Source organism: Cydia amplana, chromosome 12 (genome assembly GCF_948474715.1).
Source record: "Cydia amplana chromosome 12, ilCydAmpl1.1, whole genome shotgun sequence".
Classification (NCBI taxonomy): domain Eukaryota; kingdom Metazoa; phylum Arthropoda; class Insecta; order Lepidoptera; family Tortricidae; genus Cydia; species Cydia amplana.
In genome coordinates, this window is record NC_086080.1 from 1,662,843 (window position 1) to 1,683,373 (window position 20,531).

Sequence of the window (20,531 nt, forward strand, 5' to 3'; positions counted from 1 at the left end):
TACTCTACACAGAGTTTAGTTGAATTTTGCTGTCATGGGTTTGTCAGTGCGTGTTCAAGAATTTATAATCTTTTTCATTGACAAAGATTTTCCAGTTATTTTAATCAGATTTAAAATAATGATATAGGTACAAATACAGGCATTGACACCATTGGATAGAGTTCAAGCGAGTGTTATACTCTTATTCCGCGCTGTGCTGTGTATAATATGTTTTAAGGTGGTGTTATGTCAGCATTTGTGAACTTATTGGACTTCGTCTGCGATGCTGCGAGCTACGAAGCAATGTCTAAGTAAAAAATAAGGTAGGTAGATAGGACATTGCAGGAACTATCCTGGGCCTTCCTAGTCTAAAACCCTATTATTTTACCAGTTCAGCCAATCCCAAGCTGAAGTATTGAGCAGGCTTATAATTTTTTAAGTCCGTCGAAATGGTGATGGCAATAAATGAATTTTTCATGCGGCCGTTAGGTTTATGACATCAATGTGTTATCCACCCGTTGAAATGGTAACTTATTACCTAGTTTTGAAGTCGATAAAATGCATTTGATAAAATATAATTCGTATAATTAACTGCTACAACTCTAAAACCGTAAAAAATTACAAGAAGATACCAATCTATATTACAAATTGATCACGCAGACATGGGCACTCAATAAATATTTTAGTAAGCGATACCATCGGTTCTTGCTTCGCTACGACGCAGTAAAGGCTGGTAATAAAACTAAGCTTTAATACTTTCAAGTCAAGGTTGATTTTTGATTACATTTTACCATTAGCTTTTTTTTCCACTATAGTACCATCGCCCATATTGTTAATCGACAATTTTAAACCTTATTGTAAAGCCATAAAATACATCTAAAGTCAGTTAATTCTGTTGCTGTTAGTTGTGTTAGTAATTCACGGTGCAGCTATCATCAAAAATATCGCAGCCATTAATCTTAAAACACTACGGCACTACACTAGTTCATTGAATGTAATGCAACAGAGTCAACCATGTCATATTTCAGAAAATATACAAGCACGAAATGTGAAAAAATTAATATCTGGAGCGCATTCAAACCTTTGTATTTTGTATTAACTTTGTTCGGGTTGTTACCGTACTCAATCAAGTTTCCAAATGGTTCTGGAGGCGCTATCATTATCCATAAGTCTATTTACTTAAATTCACTCTGTTCGGTCTCAATGATTTTAATCCTTTACTCGTTTTTCGTTCTCCACACGCAACAACTGTTCGCCTCAACCGAAAGCAACACGATGACTGAAGTTCTAACGACCAAGTTCAACTACATGTTGGAAATGCTCACTTTCTTATTATTTGCTACGATCAGTTATTTTTGCGCTTATAAAAACAGATTCAATTATGTGAAAATATTGAATACTATAGTTTCATCGAGTAACAAGTTCGTTGATCATAAAGTCATCCGTCGATTACAAGTGCAGGTGAAGATAGTAATTTTGTGTCTGTGTTTATTATTATTGATACAAATAACGATTAATTTCACAAGACTAGACACAGTAAGGAAAATGATGCTGGTGACTTCAAGCTTTATTCTACCACAAATGATACAATTCACAGTTATTAGCTTCTATTACGTGTTAGTTTTGATGGTTGTTGGAGTTCTCAAGAACATTAATGAACAAATGAAAAGCTTATGTAACTACAGCAGGATTAATGCTGAGTTTATAAAAGTGGAAAAGAGAATTACTTTGAATCAGATAGAAGTTGTTTATGTGAACATGTTGGAAACGAAACGAGAGATAAATAGAGCGTTTCAAGCATCTATTTTGGCGACTGCGGTTCAATGTTTCCACGCGATAGTGAGCGAGTCGCATATCCTCTACCACGGGCTGGTTGTAGAACAGACGAGTACTCTGACGACACACGACGTGTGTAACTGCTCGATTTGGATTGTGTATCAGTTGATAAAGGTTTATACTATATCGAGGATAGGGAGCATGCTGAAAGAGCAGGTAAGTGACATGATGACGAAGTTTCTTAGGAAAATATAAATGTATTTAGTAAAAGACAAAGTTATTGCTTTTTTTTCGCAAAGTAAAAATGTTTGTACAGTCAACGTCAAAGATATGTTTACACTTTTGCACCATACTATTCATATTCATATTCATTTAATCCATTGTTCTCATGCTCATCAGTACAATAGGTCTTACATTTAAATAGTCTTCGTAGGTGCATGACACCCTGCTAGGGCGTACAATATAGGATATATATAACTAAACTTAATAACTAAATACAATTCACAATTACACTACTTAATTATAATAGTATAATAAATTATTTAAACAATCATACCATCATCATCATATGGTATCATGCAATTGTACTAGGTTTAACTAAAATTAAACACTAGAGAATTACCTACTTGATGTCAATTAATTTTATACAAGAAAAAAATATATATATATATATATATATTAATAAATTGATTGATTGAAAATAATAATAATGTTTTATGTCATGTCATCTTCTAAAAATTCGTCTATGGTATGGTATGGTATGGTATGTGGTATGGTATGGTATGGTACTCCTTTGTGATAAGGCGAAAAATGTAAACATCTCTTTGACGCCGACTGTATACTTGTGTGCCACACAAGAGCAGTTATTTGCAACTTGTTTGTTTTAGGCTCTCGTTACGCTCAAGTTTAATAAGATTATTTCGCTAAACAGAGTCTTTGGCTTACTCGAAGCTCAAAAACAGGACTTAAAAAATATTGGACCGATTTTTATTCTGTTGCCGAATTTTTAAAATCATATTTGATATAATTTGGTATGCAATTTCACCACATGTCCTAATAAATCTTTCTCTGAGTTACTGCCTGTTCAGTTAGAGACAAACCAAAGAAAGTCTGCAGCGCTAGATTAAAAGTAGTTTTTAAAAATCAGTATGCGACAACACCACAGAAAATGGATTAAATAGTCTTGATACTTGTGAAATTTCTACCATATTTACCGTCTATGAAAAAATTAAGCTGTATGCACAGCTTAATTTTTATGGTAAAATAAATTTCATTCCAACAATAGATGTCACTATTAATATTTAGACATATACTAATATTGATAAATAATATTGGGAGAATGTGACATTTGGCTTCATCAAAATTAATAAGCTTTTGTAATATCCGCGACGGCGGTAAATAGGCACAGAGGGCCTACCGCGAACACCGAAGTTCTCAATATGCGAGCATCTTTCTCTTTTACTCCCATTAAGGCGTAATTAGATTGACAGAGAAATTGCCCGCAATTTGCGAACTGAAGTTTTCGGAAAAACGAAATAAACCATTAAAACAATAAACATATATTAAAAATTAATTTTAGCTTTAACTAGTAGGCACCCATGCCGTGAGCATAAGCATGGAGGTTGTGGGTTCGAGCTCAAAACCCGGCTAGTACCAATGAGTTTCTCGAAATGTTAGAGGAAGTTCATAAGTATGCCTATACCTATTAGGTGTGTTCAATTTGCTGTGAAACCTTAGTCTAAACCAATATTATATTATCTAAGTAGGTACATATGGTGAAGTATTAAGATGTTTCATTCCACTTACCCGTCATCAACTCCAAATTTTGTAAACATTGTCGTTTTTCAGCTTGAATCGCCTCGTGCTGACTTTTTACAAGTGTAAAATTATTCGTCATGCGGAAAAGTAACTCCCGCACGCCGGTTTTGTAAGGTTTCACCATGTTTATTCCGTTCATCACAAAACACAATGAATATTTAAACGATTTTGACCAACAGATACCATAGTGCATGACGTTTACTGACTGCTTAAAAAACATTGCCATATGTAGTTTTTTAATTCGATGTCAAATTATTGCGCTGCAGACTTTCTTTGGTTTGTCTCTATGTCGTTCATATTTTAATGTATTTTTTGCGTTCACTGTGGCAACACCTTGTCACAGTTAAAAATTCAAATATTTAAAAAATAAACTGTCGCTCTGTCATACAGTTGACAGAGCCAGTGTGTCAAAAACCATTCAAAAACCTACCACCAGTTCACATCCCCTTTCGTTGCTCTCGTCTATTTTCGCACCTTTTATTTAAAGCACTACTATACTAAGTACCTTTAGTACATTATTAAGATCAGTGTTGTGTACCGGAGGACGCCGAACTCATCCGTGGCGGGGAAAATCTGAGGTCTAAGTTGGCCGACTGCAGGTAACGATTTTACGCTTCCTCTAGCTTGCGACAGAAAGCCAGAATCACCACCAGCGTTCTCCAACGGTGACCAACGATTTGGTTCCCACTGTCTCCGGATCAAAGGTAACTTCGCTTACACCTATACACACTTTAGTTTCAATTTCCATATTATTTATCCCCAATTTATCCCAACTTTCTTGCTCCATCGGCCCTAAATTTCACTCTCTCTTTCACCCCTTTTTCGCTAAATACAGTCCACGAGACCAGCTAAGCATAGTAAGGACCTCTTCAAAACAGCCAAATTTTATGCAAATCTAACGAAAAAATAATAATTCGTTAACAAAATAAACATCGACCCTACTCTCCTTTCACAGATAACAACAGTAAGATTTTATTATATGTATAATATTACAGTATTTTTTATATTATATAATTATAATATATAAGGATTATTGTTTAAGCTCTTAGTGCATGATTCGATAAGGTAATTGAGCGCTTCGTTCGCCAACAAACTGGTTATAGTTTGGCCATATTATAAATTTTGTTTGTCAAGCATGTACCTTTTGTGTAAAAAAAAAGTTAAACAAAAATTACTTACAGGCGGCAATAATTGGACGTAGCTTACATAATATACTCCCAGGCAAAGATGACGCTAGACTGTATCTGGAAGTGCAACATTTCTCCTCGATGATATTGTACCAAAATGCGGAGATGACTGTTTATGATTTCTTCCCGCTGGATTCTACCTTCACTTTTAATGTAAGTTGTCGGTATGATATAGGAGGCAAACGAGCAGAAGAATTGTCTGATGGGAAGCAATTACCGTCGCTCATGGGCACCTGCAGCAGGTGTTGCAAGTGCATTGTCAGCCTTTATGAAATTGTTATTATTATTATGGGCCCATATTGTCCCACTGCTGGGCAATGAGCTCCCTCATTCTTCCACTTATCCCTATCCTCGGAAGTCTCCCCCTCGTCCCGCCATCTCCGACGAAGTCTACCGTGACGCCTTATAATTTGTGGGACCCAACGGGTGGCTGTTTTGGCCCACAGGTCATCCGGCATACAGCAGACGTGTCCTGCCCATTCCCATTTCAGCATGGAAGAAATTGTACTCTGTTTATTTTGTCGCCAAAGGAGCAAAGCCACACTGTTCCACTGTTTAGATAAGTACATGGTACACCAGGAAGGCATCTCGCTCGTTTCTTCCCAAAACGTGCTAAATGTGGAATGGTATTTCCTTTGCGCTACGACATGGGGTTCTTCAAGAAGCGGGTAGGGCTCTTAAGGGTCGGAAACGTTTAAGTGGCTCCTCTAATGTTGTTTATATCCATGGGCAATAGTAACCGCCCCCCATTTCCTCAAAAATCTATTTACCGGTTGACTGTACTGATACCTGTTTTCATTTTCAGGTAGTTTCAGCAGCTGTTATGTACATAGTGATGCTTGTGCAATTTGATACGAACAAGAAGTCTTAAAACGATAAAAATCGAGCTTTTAAGATGGTTGCCGCCGACCGCAACTGTCTGTCTACCGTGAACATCGAATATTCCAGATCGTTTATATATAGCTCTATCGGTCTTACAACTGGAGTGACAGAGATGGAGACACAAAGATACAAAAGTCGTAATTTCATAGACAACTGTTAAGCTTTCCGTCGTTAGAGCCGTTCTTACCAGACTAACGGCTTGATTCAAAATTGAGGATACGTCAAAAATTTGCTAAAGAGACGACATTGATCGGATATTTCTGTGTCAAAAGTGACGTTTCTTCAAACAAAAACGTATATAGACAAAGCAGTGTACTTCTATGTAACATGTACATAATTAGGCATTAAAACACGAGTGTGGTTTTATGAAACGAGCTCAAAGCGAGAACAGTTTCATTATGTAGCAGTCACATAATCTACTATTATAACTTCCAACTTACAGATTTTATAATGGTTGTATACCTACGTGTAACAATCTAAATTGTTATTACAACGACCATTAAAAACGCATTAAGAAAGTGTTTTATTAAAACGTTTTGAAGAGTGGATCATTATAGTAATGATTAGGTTTATCAATGGCCTGCTATATGTACTTGTAAATAATGTAATCATGAAACTACTCTTTGGAAAAATTCTCGGCAGCATGAGCTAGCATCCCGGTGGAGCCTTGTTATCGATAGAATATCGCTAAACTATGTAGTTTCAAGACATAAGTACGTTACATGTGTAACATTACAAAGCATTTATATATTTTCAACAAATCATAGACAACTACTACTGTGTATATGTTATCACTAGCTGTTGCCCGCGACTTCGTACGCGTGGATTTGTATATTGGTGGTTATAAATTCTACATTAGCTTAGAACATTATGCAGCAAAAGATAGCAGTAGGGACGGTTAATCATTTGTTACAACGCATGAGATTTGTCTTTCACAACCTGGCTAATACCACAGAATAACCTAATACGAAGTTTCAAGCCCCTAACTGAATAAAATTGTTCTCAATATAATCTCTCTCAACCCCCAGAAGATTTTCAAGTCCACTATTTAATAAAACCTACTACCTAACTACCTATTTACGAAGTTTTAAGTTCCTGGCTTTAAATAAAATTTGAACCCTCTACCAACTCTCAACCCGTTTAAACCTTTAGGGGATGAATTTTTAAAAACGCTAAAATTACTTTTCTTGTTTTTTGCCTTTATACAACGATTCAAGTCCCGCACTCAAATAAATATTTGGGTTCCATACAAATTTTCAACCCCCTTTTCACCACCTTGGGGGATGAATTATCAAAGACTCTGAAATTAGTTTTCTTTTCTCTTAATAAAATACCTTTTTACGAAGCTTCAAGTTCCTAGCTTTAAATAAAATTAAAACCTATACAAACTTTCAACCCCTTTTTAACCCTTTTAAGGGATGAATTTTTAAAAACGCTGAAATTACTTTTCTTGTGCTCTAATAATATGGCTTTATACAAAGATTTAAGTCCCGCACTCTTAAAAAATATTTGATCTCCATACAAACTTTCAACCCCTTTTCACCTCCTCGGGGGATGAATTTTTAAAAACGCTGAATAGGTTTTCTTGTTTTATAATAAAATACCTTTTTACGAAGTTTCAAGTTCCTACCTTTAAATAAAATTTGAACCCTATACAAACTTTCAACCCGTTATGGACCCTTATAGGGGATGAATTTTTAAAAACGCTAAAATTACTTTTCTTGTGTTCTAATAATGTGGCTTTATACAAAGATTTAAGTCCCGCACTCTCAAAAATATTTGATCTCCATACAAATTTTCAACCCATTTTTCACCTCCTCCGGGGATTATTTTTTAAAAACGCTGAAATTAGTTTTCTTGTTTTTTACTTTAATATATAAATACCTTTTTGCAAAGTTTCAAGGTCCTAGCTTAAAATAAAATTTGCACCCCAAGACAAAGTTTCATCCCCTTTTTAACCCCCTTACGGGTTGAATTTCCTAAAACGTCGCAATTACTTTTTTTTGTAATCGGCTATTATGCCTTTCTAAGAAGTTTCAAAGCATTTGTAATGGATTCAAACTTTCAACCCCTTTTTAACCCTGTTAGGGGATGAATTTTCAAAAACGCTGAAATTACTTTTCCTGTCTTATAATAATATCCTCAATTACAAAGTTTCAAGTCCCACACTCACAAAAATATTTGATCTCCATACAAACTTTCAACCCCTTTTTCACCACCTTGGGGGATGAATTTTCGAAAACGCTGAAATTAGTTTCCTTGTTTTTTAATATAATACATTTTTACAAAGTTTCAAATTCCTAGCTTAAAATAAAACTTGTACCCCATACAACCTTTCATCCCCTTTTTAACCCCGTTAGGGGTTGAATTTTTAAAAACGCTGAAATTACTTTTCTTGATTTCTAATAATATGGCTTTATACAAAGATTCAAATCCCGCACTCTCAAAAATATTTGATCTCCGTACAAACTTTCAACCCCTTTTTCACCACCTCGGGGGATGAATTTTTAAAAACGCTGAAATTAGTTTTCTTGTTTTTTAATTTAATACCTTTTTGCGAAGTTTCAAGGTCCTAGCTTAAAATAAAATTTGCACCCCAAGACAAAGTTTCATCCCCTTTTTAACCCCCTTACGGGTTGAATTTCCTAAAACGTCGCAATTACTTTTTTTTGTAATCGGCTATTATGCCTTTCTAAGAAGTTTCAAAGCATTTGTAATGGATTCAAACTTTCAACCCCTTTTTAACCCTGTTAGGGGATGAATTTTCAAAAACGCTGAAATTACTTTTCGTGTCTTATAATAATATCCTCAATTACAAAGTTTCAAGTCCCACACTCACAAAAATATTTGATCTCCATACAAACTTTCAACCCCTTTTTCACCACCTTGGGGGATGAATTTTCGAAAACGCTGAAATTAGTTTCCTTGTTTTTTAATATAATACATTTTTACAAAGTTTCAAATTCCTAGCTTAAAATAAAACTTGTACCCCATACAACCTTTCATCCCCTTTTTAACCCCCTTAGGGGTTGAATTTTTCAAAATCGCTTCTTATCTCGTGTACACTTTATAAATGCAACCTAGTGTGCAAATTTCAACTTTCTAGCATTTGTAGTTTCGGCTCTGCGTTGATGAATCAGTCAGTCAGTCAGTCAGTCAGTCAGTCAGGACACTTGCATTTATATATATAGATTTGAAATCAAGACGCAATTGCGTTAACTGAGTCAAAATACTATCTTCTATCAACAATTTTTTTGTTACTGATCAAAATGTTATTAACGCTTTTAAACCCGTCTATATTTTACTATCTATCATAGGGCTGTTTCCCTATTCTATTAAGTTCCCAAAAGGAAGACATGGTTTCAAAATAGCACGCAAGACTTTTATTCTCCATTCTCTTTGCGGTCTCCTCATGTTTGTATTTCTTTGTTACAATTGCTTCCAGAAATAAAACGTTGACAAGAAGCATAAATAAATTCACATCCAAGAATTTAATTACACACATTAATTATTTTATCGGAATATTTTCTAGAATGATTTGTGTAATATGGCTTCTTTTTTGTTGGATAAACAGGTGATCGATAAAATTACCAGGGACTATCAACTCTCTACTAAGAACTAAATCGAATAAATTCACTTTACTTCATTATGCTCTCAGGGACCTCCAGTGGCTCGCCAACTGTTAAGAATCACAATAAATTAAATTAAATTAAATTAAATTAAATAATTATTTATTTCAGAAAATAGTTTCCATAATATTAGTAACTTATTATTATAACTCTTAACCTATGTTAGTGACAGTATCTATCTATATATATATATATCTAATCTATTACTATAATTTTAACTACTACAAGCATGAAGGCTAATCCAGTACTCCCAGAATGCGCCATCCATCCTGTCTGCGACTGTGGCTAGTAGACTGTTGGCGCTGCCGCGTACGCGCCGCACCAGCGACGCCACCCGCTTGCGCATGATGGCGTGGAAGCCGTCTGTGCGCGCCTCCGCGAACATGCCGCTAGCGCTGCAATAGCGCGGCAGCCCCAACAGCATCCTAAAAGCGTTATTATATTGGACGCGTAGGGCGCTGTAAGTTTTTTGAGTAAAGTTGATCCATAGGCTGCAAGTGTAAAATGACTGACTGACTTAAAAAGGGTGATTTTAACGTTGCTAGTACACTTTGCGAACCTACGAATCAACATATTACTTCTTACTGCCAACGCCCTACGCTCCCTTTCCACATCTACGTCATCTTTTAGCGATGCGATTACCCAGTGTCCCAAGTACTTGAATTCTCTTACTACTTTAAGAGGAGTGCCATTCAGTCTCACCGGAGGTAACATTTCGTCGTCTAATTGGACAGTTCTTCCCCTGAAAACCAGCAGCTCACTTTTAGAGACATTGTACTTGAGACCCTGGGCCTCCGCATACCGCTCACAAACACTTACTAGCGTCCTAAGGGCGTCTATCGACGGGCTCAGCAACACCATGTCATCCGCGTAACTGATGTTATTTACGAAAGTTCCGTCTATTGAACATCCGACCATGGTGTTGCTGAGCTCCTCGATCAGCTGGTTGACATATAGGCTGAAGAGTCTGGGCGATGTAAGCCCCCCCTGCCTGACCCCGCACTCCAACCTATACTCGTCGGATAGCGAGCCCGCCCACTTTACGACATTAGTTTGATGGCCGTACCAATATCTGAACAGTTCCACCAGCTCCCCGGGTAATGACGTCTCCTCGTACAGTTTTTGCCAAAGTCTGTTATAGGACACCAGGTCGAAGGCTTTCGAAAGATCAAGAAAACACGCAAAAACTGGTGTTTTCCTGTCTGTGTAGTAACGGACAGTGTGCTTAAGACAAAGGACTGCCGTCTCCGTGGACAGGCCCGACCGGAATCCAAATTGTGCGTCATGAAGCACCGTGTGCTTTTCCAACTGTTTGTCCAGCACCCTGTCCAACACCTTTGCTACAATGGTAGCCAACGAAATGGGCCTATAATTTTTAATGTCCGAGGTGTCTCCTGTACGGTTTTTTATAATTGGTACTACCACAGTTCTCATCATATCGCTCGGTATATAAGTATGGCTGACACAGAAGCTGAAGAACATGGCGAGTACTCTAGGTAAGTGTACCCCTGCATGCTGCAGGTGCTCAATGCTAAGGGAATCGTGACCTGGCGACTTTCCTCTCGTCATGTTCTTCACCACCGATGCCACCTCCTTGGCTGTGATTCTCACCAGAGGTCCCGCAGGCACACACCTCGTTGGAGATGGGTCCCCACAGGGCCCTATGGGAGACTCAACCTTGAAATGTTTCTGAAACAAATCGGCTATCTGATTAGGCTCGCTAACACCCTCTACACTCACAGGAAGGCCCGCCCTCGGTCTCAATTTATTGGTTTGCTTCCAGAAGTTCTTAAAATTTTTATTAGAATGGTGTGTTGCTAAAATGGTTTATGCGTCGTTGGACTAAAAGTAAATATGGCGATGTATAAAAATGTCTAGATATAAAATAAAAATTGGTCCGAGTATTAGAAAGCCAATACTTCAAAATGTTTAAGTCTTATCAAGTCGGAATATAAAAATGACTACTTTCAAAGTATACAAATGTCTAAGTCTTATCAAGTCGGAATATAAAAATGACTACTTTCAAAGTATACAAATGTCTAAGTCTTATCAAGTCGGAATATTAAAATGACTACTTTCTTTACATAGGTCCAGGATTATAATAATACATATACGGAACAAATTCATCCCCTCGTAACATCTAGTTCTTAAATTAAAACGAATAATATTCAATAAATATGAACAAGCTAATAGATAAGCGATCAACAAACAAGCTGAATTCTAAACAGACAAACTTTTATCTATAAGAGTAATTTTAAAATACATTGCCATATTTACTTTTAGTGTCGCAACATATTTATATTTGGTCTAATATACAGATGCACATTTTTATACTTCGTCGAAATTATATACGCACGAACTTATGCAAGTAGACATTTTTATACATCGCCATATTTACTTTTAGTCTAGTGCCGCAACATATTTGTATTTGGTCTAATATACAGATGCACATTTTTATAATTCGTCGAAATTATATACGCACGAACTTATGCAAGTAGACATTTTTATACATCGCCATATTTACTTTTAGTCCAACGACGCATAAACCGCTAAAATGTCCATTTTAATTTGCTCGGCATTGTTCTGACACCATTTTAATTTGTCCTTGAAAGCTTTCCGAGTTTCAACCATGTTCATATAAGCAACCCCGGCCCTTGGTTTTCCACACATGACCCAATTTTGAAACCCAAGCCGAGCCTCCGCATGAGCTTGACGCACATGCTTGTTCCATCCTGCCACATGACGCTTCTTATTCAATCTCTTGTCAATATAACTATAATTGCGTACAAGTTGTCAATATATAACCTATGCTCATTATTATTACATTTTCTGTCACTACATTCGGTAAGTTCAATTGGAAAGTCAATATGTTTAAATTTCTCATTGCAATAATTCTCATATAATGTCAATTGTGCTGCGTCACGTTCTCCCCAAATAATCTTATTACATACTATACTACTCGTCATATTATTATTTCTGATTAAATTTAAATTACAAACTAACTCTAAGGGATGATGGTCCGACCAGTACACGTCATAATGTATTTTTACACTCCGTATTATTCTGCGTGCCGCTTCAGATACTACACAGTGGTCCAGCCAGCTTTTAGAGCCATTAATGTCACTAACATAGGTGTATGTATCCGAGGTCACTCCTAGAATGTCTATGTCCGCACATTGCCATCCAACCTCCGCACAAAAGTCTAATAAGTCCTTACCGAATCGTCTGCCCGGGTGAGCGTTGAAGTCCCCTAATATGAAGACGGAGTCTATCTGGCACTCTTCCACTATCGCCGCCACTTCACCTAGGCATTCCGTAAATTCGGTAAGAGTCTCCGCTGAATCGACGGGCATGTACACAGAGAACACTAAGAGCGAGCGATCCGATAACTCTATCTTTACAGCAACAAGTCGCGCACTTTTACAATGCACAACCGACACCGATGTAAACAAACATTTACGCCACAATAACGCCACACCGCCGTACGGCCTACCACGTAAAATTCCAGCCCCGGTATCAACCGCCGATTTCCCGGTGAACTCGAAATCGTCGTCAATACCACCTAAAAACGGGATATCCTCGGGCAACAGCCAGTGTTCCTGTAAGGCGACTATGTCAGCTGAGCGGCATAACTGCCTTACACATTCAACCGAACGAGTGATTGACCTACAATTAAAGCTTATAAGTTTAATGTTATCCTTTCCTCTATTAAGACTTTGAACCATTACAATTATTACTATTATTTATCTTGTCATGCGCCTTTCCAGTACTATTGTTGTGTTCATACACATTTCTATTAAAATAAACAAAACGTCGAAACCGTATTCCCTCTGGCCACAGCCGATCGTCCAGGAACAATGATAGTTTGGTGTGTGGTACAAAGATTTTATACGCGTCATAGCGGTTTTGTTTTTGAGTATTTATTTTCTTTAGGTCAACAACCACGCCTGTCTCTTCTCGGATATATTCGATAATATCAGTGCCTGTGGTTTGCTTGTCAACTTTATTTATAAATAATGGTACGCTTCTTTCGACGGCTTTAAACTTTCCATCTACCTTAATCGCCGCCTTTCCTTCGGATACTATTAAACGACTTTTTCTAGACTTTTTTACTACTTTTGTCCAATCCTCCTTTGACGTAACTTCCTTTTCCTCGAGATTCTCCGAGTTCAACATTCCCGTCGCCGTCGGTAACTTGGGCCATACACCCTCCGCGGGTGCAGATTCTCGCTCCTTCTCGCGCGCAGTATGCATGAGCGCGTCATCGTTTATCGCCGTCTCTTTTTCTCTGCTCACATTAGATTGCCGCTCAGGTGTATGCGACTTCCTTTGGAGTGAAGGAGATAGCATTCTACTTGCCGATGTGTCGGGCGCGCACCTATCAGCTGTGTGTCCGTTGCTGTTCGGAGTGCTGCTGCTACCCACCGTAACGTTTTCCGTAAAAGGGGGTAGACCATATGGACCACTATTTAAATAAAAGCTATCCTTAATACCGCCTCCACCCCGTTTACGGTTAACATTCAAATCGTAGGTGTTCATAAGTGAGCCTTGCTTTAAATTTAACAATTCGTTTCTAATGTCATTCAGCTGCTGTTCTGTTGCATATGTGTTCTTTATACTACTGATCTCATTTTTGAGTATTATAATATCTTTCAATATTCTGGTACAATCTATGTGATCGAAAGTCAGTGGTGGCAAGCGGTGCAAATCCCTAGCCACAAATGTCGGCAGCTCCTCGGGGTCCGTCTTTCTGAATATTGAAATCACGTCGTTGAGATCGCGCATAGTTTTACCAGCATTCTTCCTTAACACCTTTTTCTCCTTAGTTGAGAGCGAGTCAAAAAGTAAACTCTTGGCATCTTCTATTTCCTTCTGAGAAAAAGCCGATGTACACAACCGCACAAGACTTTCTGCGTCCATCACATTCTGTTTGTTCTGTATGAAAGCTAAAACTTCACAAATAACTATATTGCACGACTTGCACTTAATTACGTTAGAGGTCGTTGACCCCGCCATGACTCACAGCCTCACGCACGACCGATCGTACACGCGCGCAAGCGCACACTGTAATAAACCACATCAAAATCCGTTGCGCAGTTTTAAAGATCTAAGCATACATAGGGACAGACAGACAGCGGGAAGCGACTTTGTTTTATACTATGTAGTGACAATGTTTTATTTTTTCAGATGATCGCTACCGCTGTAACTTATCTGGTAATATTGGTACAGTTTGATAGTGCCTAACGGTGAGAATATACTTTGCAATCAACGTTTGTGTACTTATAGAAATAGATGATAATAAAATGTATGATCACGGAAAATATTTGTTTAACCTAATCTACCCTTCATGCTTCTGCTCCTTTTCAAGGAGCCTGGATAGGTAAATAAGTCCAAGCAAGGGAAGTCGTGTCATATAATGTACAAGCAAATATATGATAAGTAGCATGTTCCAAAAGAAATTCGCTGCCAAAAATGTGAAAAAATAAATAATAACTGATGCAATGGACTGTACATTTCTGAAAGCAGAACATGGTTAATCTATAAATTACTGGTTAACTTCAATTAAATTAACTCTGAACTTGCGAGTCGCGACCCCATTTTAATAAAATTTGTATGATCTTCCTTTTCTTCTCTTAAAATCTTTAAAAATAAATACGGTTAGGGTTCCGTAGCCAAATGGAACCTGGAAAAAACGGAACCCTTATAGATTCGTCATGTCTGTCTGTCTGTCTGTCTGTCTGTCCGTCTGTCCGTCCGTATGTCACAGTCACTTTTCTCCGAAACTATAAGAACTATACTGTTGAAACTTGGTAAGTAGATGTATTCTGTGAACCGCATTAAGATTTTCACACAAAAATAGAAAAAAAAAACAATAAATTTTTGGGGTTCCCCATACTTAGAACTGAAACTCGAAAATTTTTTTTTCATCAAACCCATACGTGTGGGGTATCTATGGATAGGTCTTCAAAAATGATATTGAGGTTTCTAATATCATTTTTTTCTAAACTGAATAGTTTGCGCGAGAGACACTTCCAAAGTGGTAAAATGTGTGTGTCCCCCCCCCCCCCCTGTAACTTCTAAAATAACAGAATGATAAAACTAAAAAAAATATATGATGTAAACTTCCACCGAAAATTGGTTTGAACGAGATCTAGTAAGTAGTTTTTTTTTAATACTTCATAAATCGCCTAAATACGGAACCCTTCATGGGCGAGTCCGACTCGCACTTGGCCGCTTTTTTATTTGTTTATCAAGCAGTTCAAACTCGATGCTTAATTAGTTAGAGACCGTGTCACATGCAACATGCAATATAATTTAAGACGGGATTGAATTTTAAAGTTTTTTTTTTCAATTTATTTGGGACAAAAAACAGTAACACACAGGGTTAAGACACAGAAATAGAATACAAAGGGTAATAAAGTGTGAGACCAACAACATCGTCCACAGATTACTAGATTACCTACTGATAAATCTAAAATATATAGCGCTAGGTAACAACATAAAGCTAAAAGTAACAAAGCTACGATTACAAAATAGGTTTGTGAATACAGTAACAAATTCATATTAGCAGGAGTAGTCTATACAATGTAACGAGCGAGTAAAAACAGTTAAAACAGCATGGCCCATCGGAGCGACATTTTAATTATGTTTTGTTTGAAGCAACTGAATCAAATTATTTTTATACACATTATCAGACATCATGAAAATGTCAATTTCATTAAAATACAAATTGTGACATTTAACCAGCCTGTATATGGGATCACGTTCTCCAGCGTGGGTGCGGCAGCGCGAGTCTGCAAACAGCTGGTGCTTGCGCGCAGCGCGCTCCCGCGCCCGCGTCGGTACGCGATAGCTAATAGCGCCGCTCAGGCTGGGACAGTCGAATTTGTTGTGGCAAAGGTTATATAGGACCATCGCATCCAGGAGGAGGCGTCGGTTTTGTAAGTTGAGTAATTAGTTATATTAATTAGTTATAATTAAAGTTCCGTAAATTATTTAATTATTTGCAATGTTTAACTTTTAATAAACCATGGACACGCGTTAAAATATTTCATCGATTAGTACTTAAGCGATGCTATCGCGCCATTCGCGCCACGCTCATTATTATAAATTAAAACATTTTAGTCAAGTTTTAGTCATTCCATTCTCCAGTGTCATTTTAACTACTGGCCAATAATTACTTACAAGAAATAATGTTCTCTTCACTGAAAAAATATTTCTCACCACTTGTGAATAAGGATGAAGAACTATGTTTCCTGCAGGTCTTCAAACCTTTGTATATTTTACTCTCCGCTCTCGGCTTATTTCCTCAAGCTGTACAATTTCCTGATGGAATACAAAATACCACTTTGAATATCAAAAACAGTATGATAAATTCGATGTGTACTTTGTTTATGATTGTAATTGTTCACGTCTTCTTTGTGTTTCATTTACAAGAATTAAACGTCTCTAGTAAAGATAACTCCATGACGGAAGATAAAATGACTCTAATGAACTACATTGCTAACCTAGTTTTACAAATACTTTTTTGTACGGTTTCTTATTTCTACGTGATTCGTGACAGAAATTTATACATCACTATGCTAAACAACATGGCTGTTTGCTGGGATAGGCTTGCAATGGGAAAGCGGAGATTGATTCTCGGACGATTACGTATACATATCAACTGTGTGGTTTTGACCACTGTACTGGCAATGATTCTTGTATTGGCTGTGGCCACATACACAGGCTATTCAGGAGTATGGAAGATAATATTGATAACACTGACACTTGTCTTACCAGATCTGATACAGTTTGCAATGATAGCGTTTTACTTCGTGATGATATTAATGGTTGTGGCGCTGTTAAAGAATATTGAAGAGGAGTTTAAAGTGATTTCGCTTGTGAAGAATAGCGTCCCTAATGAGTTAGTTGAAGCTCATGTGGTAGTAATCATTCGTGAGTTAAGGGATATATACGTGAAGACGTTGGGGATTAAGAGGCAGATAAACGAGGCGTTCCAGGCGCCGTTGCTAGTGGCGTTGGTGGTATGCTTCCTTGAGTTGGTGAGCATGCCCCACATGATATACCACGGGCTGTCTTTCCAGGCTAACTTCACTACACATGATGCCATCGAGTGCCTCGTATGGGTGTTAAACCAGCTACTTAAAATGTACGCTTTAGGTAAATCGGGAGCATTGCTGAAATCACAGGTATTTTTACTACTTACAGCAAGCAATGAAACCTCGTGTTTTCTCTTCACAATAAAGTCGTTTCAAGGCCATTATAAATACCTCACCCACTTAGTTGCTTCTGCTGTTGTCGACTGTACAGTTATACGTTATTTTAAGATCGTTTACTTCATGATGTTTACAGAAAAGTCGTATAGGTATTTAGGTAATCTTAACTCATCATCATCATTAACTCAAGAGTTATTCTCTTGTTGATGGAGTATCTTCCATCCAGCATTCCCTATCTTGCGCCAGGTCTTTGACTTTCTGAATTCATACAATTTTTTTTAAATCTTTTAGGTAAATGAAATTGGGCGCACTATTCACAATATCCCGATTAGTGGGGATCATGATTTAAAAGTGTATTTAGATGTAAGTAATCTACTTTGTACTGATTGTTTTATGTGCATCTATTAAATTTCCAAATTGCATAAGGGGAAGACCTTTTAAAATAAGTATACGGAAAATAAGCTTAACGGAAGATTTAAGTACTACTTATCAATGCGTATTTTCTGAAGTTCTTCAGAAGCAACATTGTACACGTCTTAAATTTAATACAAATGTCCTTCAGGTTCTACATTTTTCATCATTGATGGCTTATCAGGACACGGCGATTACTATTTATGGATATTTTCCTTTGGATTCAACTCTGGTTTTTAATGTAAGTTGCATAAGCTATAGGTATTAAATTTATTTTTGTTATTTACCTATATGATATTACCCGATTTCTTAAGTTATATTTTTCATGTATATATGTATATAAATCTTGATCTCATTGTCAAAATGTTGTGTTATGTTAATGATTAATTTTATTGTACTTACTAACATGTAGCTGTAATGTATTACTAACAATATTGTATGGAATTTTTAATTTTCTGAAATAAAGATATTTTATTTTATTTTATTTATTTTATTTATTTATATGCTTGGATAAGGGTCATTGAGAGATACTTTTTTTTATCAGAACTTTGAGATTTCATATTTAAATTGATTAGAAGTTGACAAAACTCCTCAAATTTTTTATAGACATAAGTATTAACATGGTATTTTAATAAATTTTTCAATATTAATAGTTAAATAATTACTTTGTTAAGCGCGCGGTTGTATTATGCGATAAACGCAGCGTTGAACGCATGCGATCAACGGAATGTAGGAAAAATTACATTTTACATTAGATAATCTAATGACAGTATATTGTTTTACGCGGTGAACGCAGCGGTAAGCGCATTGTCATGTTTCATACATACACACATACAATCACGCCTATTTCCCGGAGGGGTAGGCAGAGACCACGGATTTCCACTTGCTACGATCCTGACATACCTCCTTTTCCGTTACTTTCATAACATTCCTCATAGGGTGCTCTTGACCTGGCCTTTCTTTAGGATTTCCCCAATCTGATCGAAGAAAGTCCGCCGAGGTCTGCCCCTTCCAACTCCCTCTTCTACTTCTCCCTCCTCTTCATGTTTCATACATTCCGTTAACACATCGACGTTAGGTAACGCTGCTTATCACATAAAATGACCACGCTACTCTTGATGTAATTCATGTTGCAAAGCGATTATTTTTTTTTTTTCAGATTGTTGCGTCTGCTGCTATGTATTTAGTAATTTTGGTGCAGTTCGATAAACCTGAGTAAATTCTTCTATACATTTAATCTACAATGAAACTTGTAAATCCAATAAAAACTCTAGGTCTATCGAAGCAATAAATATTATATTGATTACTTAAGTTTTATTTCAATGATGATCGAATTTAAATAGTAAAAAATACGGTTTTTTAACTAGCCCTAGGATTATGGATCTCGACGATGCCCCGATTATTTTCATGTACGAGTGTGCTTCTAGATTATTTTTTTCGGAAGTTTGACAACAGGACTTTAATGAAAGAAGAAGAAGATGATAATATGTGTAAGGAAATTACTTCCACGGGTATTCACAGCTATATCATTAATTAGTAGTATTAGTAGGTAGTCCATAAGTGCTTCATTAATAGGAATAGTTTTCATTTGCCGCTAGTTAGCCGGCAACACAGTAAGCTTTCTTTTTTCAAAATTTTACAAGAGTGGAGAGAGAGATGACGTAAGCAATTATCGACCGATCTGTGTTGACTGCCATCTCTAAAGTTATAGAAAAATTAATAAATAATTGTCATGTATATACCTTAACAAATTTAACATTCTCTCCGACAAACACTTCGGTTTTCGGCAATCCAGATCCACTGAAGATGCTATACTATCTCTAACATCTCTAATTACCGATAAAATTGATAAAAGTAAGAAATGCCTCGCTATATTTTTAGACCTAAAAAAGGCATTCGATACGGTCTCTCTCTCCACTCTTACACAAAAAATGGAACGAATAGGAATAAGGGGTTTGCCTCTCCAATTGCTGAGTGACTACTTGCAAGGGCGTACACAAAGAGTGAAAATAGGAGACTTCATAAGCAACGAAATGGATATAACTTATGGTGTCCCCCAGGGAAGCGTTCTGGGGCCCACGTTGTTTCTTATTTATATTAATGATTTGACGAATCTCAAACTACAACGTGGACGCATCGGTTCTTATGCTGATGACACAGCTATAGTGTTCGATGGAGAATCCTGGGAGTCAGTGTTCATTAGTGCAGAATCTGGCCTCCGCAGAGATGGCTGTATGGCTTAGAAATAACCTCCTTACGCTTAACGCCAGCAAAACTAATTATATATGTTTCAGTAAATATGACAGTTCGCAACCTAATGTTAACTTAAAACTAAAAATACACATGTGTAACTAAGATGATCCTTCCCCCTGTGAATGCATCGAACTGGAAAAAGTAAAATTTACTAAATATTTAGGTGTACTACTTACCAACGCCTCTCATGGCACATGCAACTGGAAAATGTAAACAATAGAATAAGAAAACTTAATTGGATTTTCAAGATTTTTAGATATATTACTAGTAAGGAACTACTGAATCAACTGTATATTACATTGGCACAACCTGTCATGAGCTACTGTATTACAGTCTGGGGTGGCGCTGCCAAAACAAAATTTTTAGAGGTGGAGAGA

General features: G+C 36.9%; 2 protein-coding genes across 2 annotated transcripts; both read left to right on the forward strand.

The window, feature by feature from the left end:
- The first annotated feature begins 893 nt into the window (after positions 1 to 893).
- LOC134652677 (uncharacterized) lies at positions 894 to 5,631 on the forward strand. The gene is made up of 3 exons (XM_063507841.1): positions 894 to 1,971; positions 4,755 to 5,018; positions 5,566 to 5,631. Exons 1-3 carry the CDS (start codon positions 994 to 996, stop codon positions 5,629 to 5,631), a joined length of 1,308 nt encoding a protein of 435 aa, XP_063363911.1. The 5' UTR covers positions 894 to 993.
- A 10,739-nt stretch (positions 5,632 to 16,370) lies between these two features.
- LOC134652786 (gustatory receptor 68a-like) lies at positions 16,371 to 19,151 on the forward strand. The gene is made up of 4 exons (XM_063507949.1): positions 16,371 to 17,463; positions 17,782 to 17,853; positions 18,053 to 18,142; positions 19,061 to 19,151. The coding sequence occupies exons 1-4, from the start codon at positions 16,465 to 16,467 to the stop codon at positions 19,118 to 19,120; spliced, it is 1,221 nt and encodes a 406-aa protein (XP_063364019.1). The 5' UTR covers positions 16,371 to 16,464; the 3' UTR covers positions 19,121 to 19,151.
- Positions 19,152 to 20,531: the final 1,380 nt, after the last annotated feature.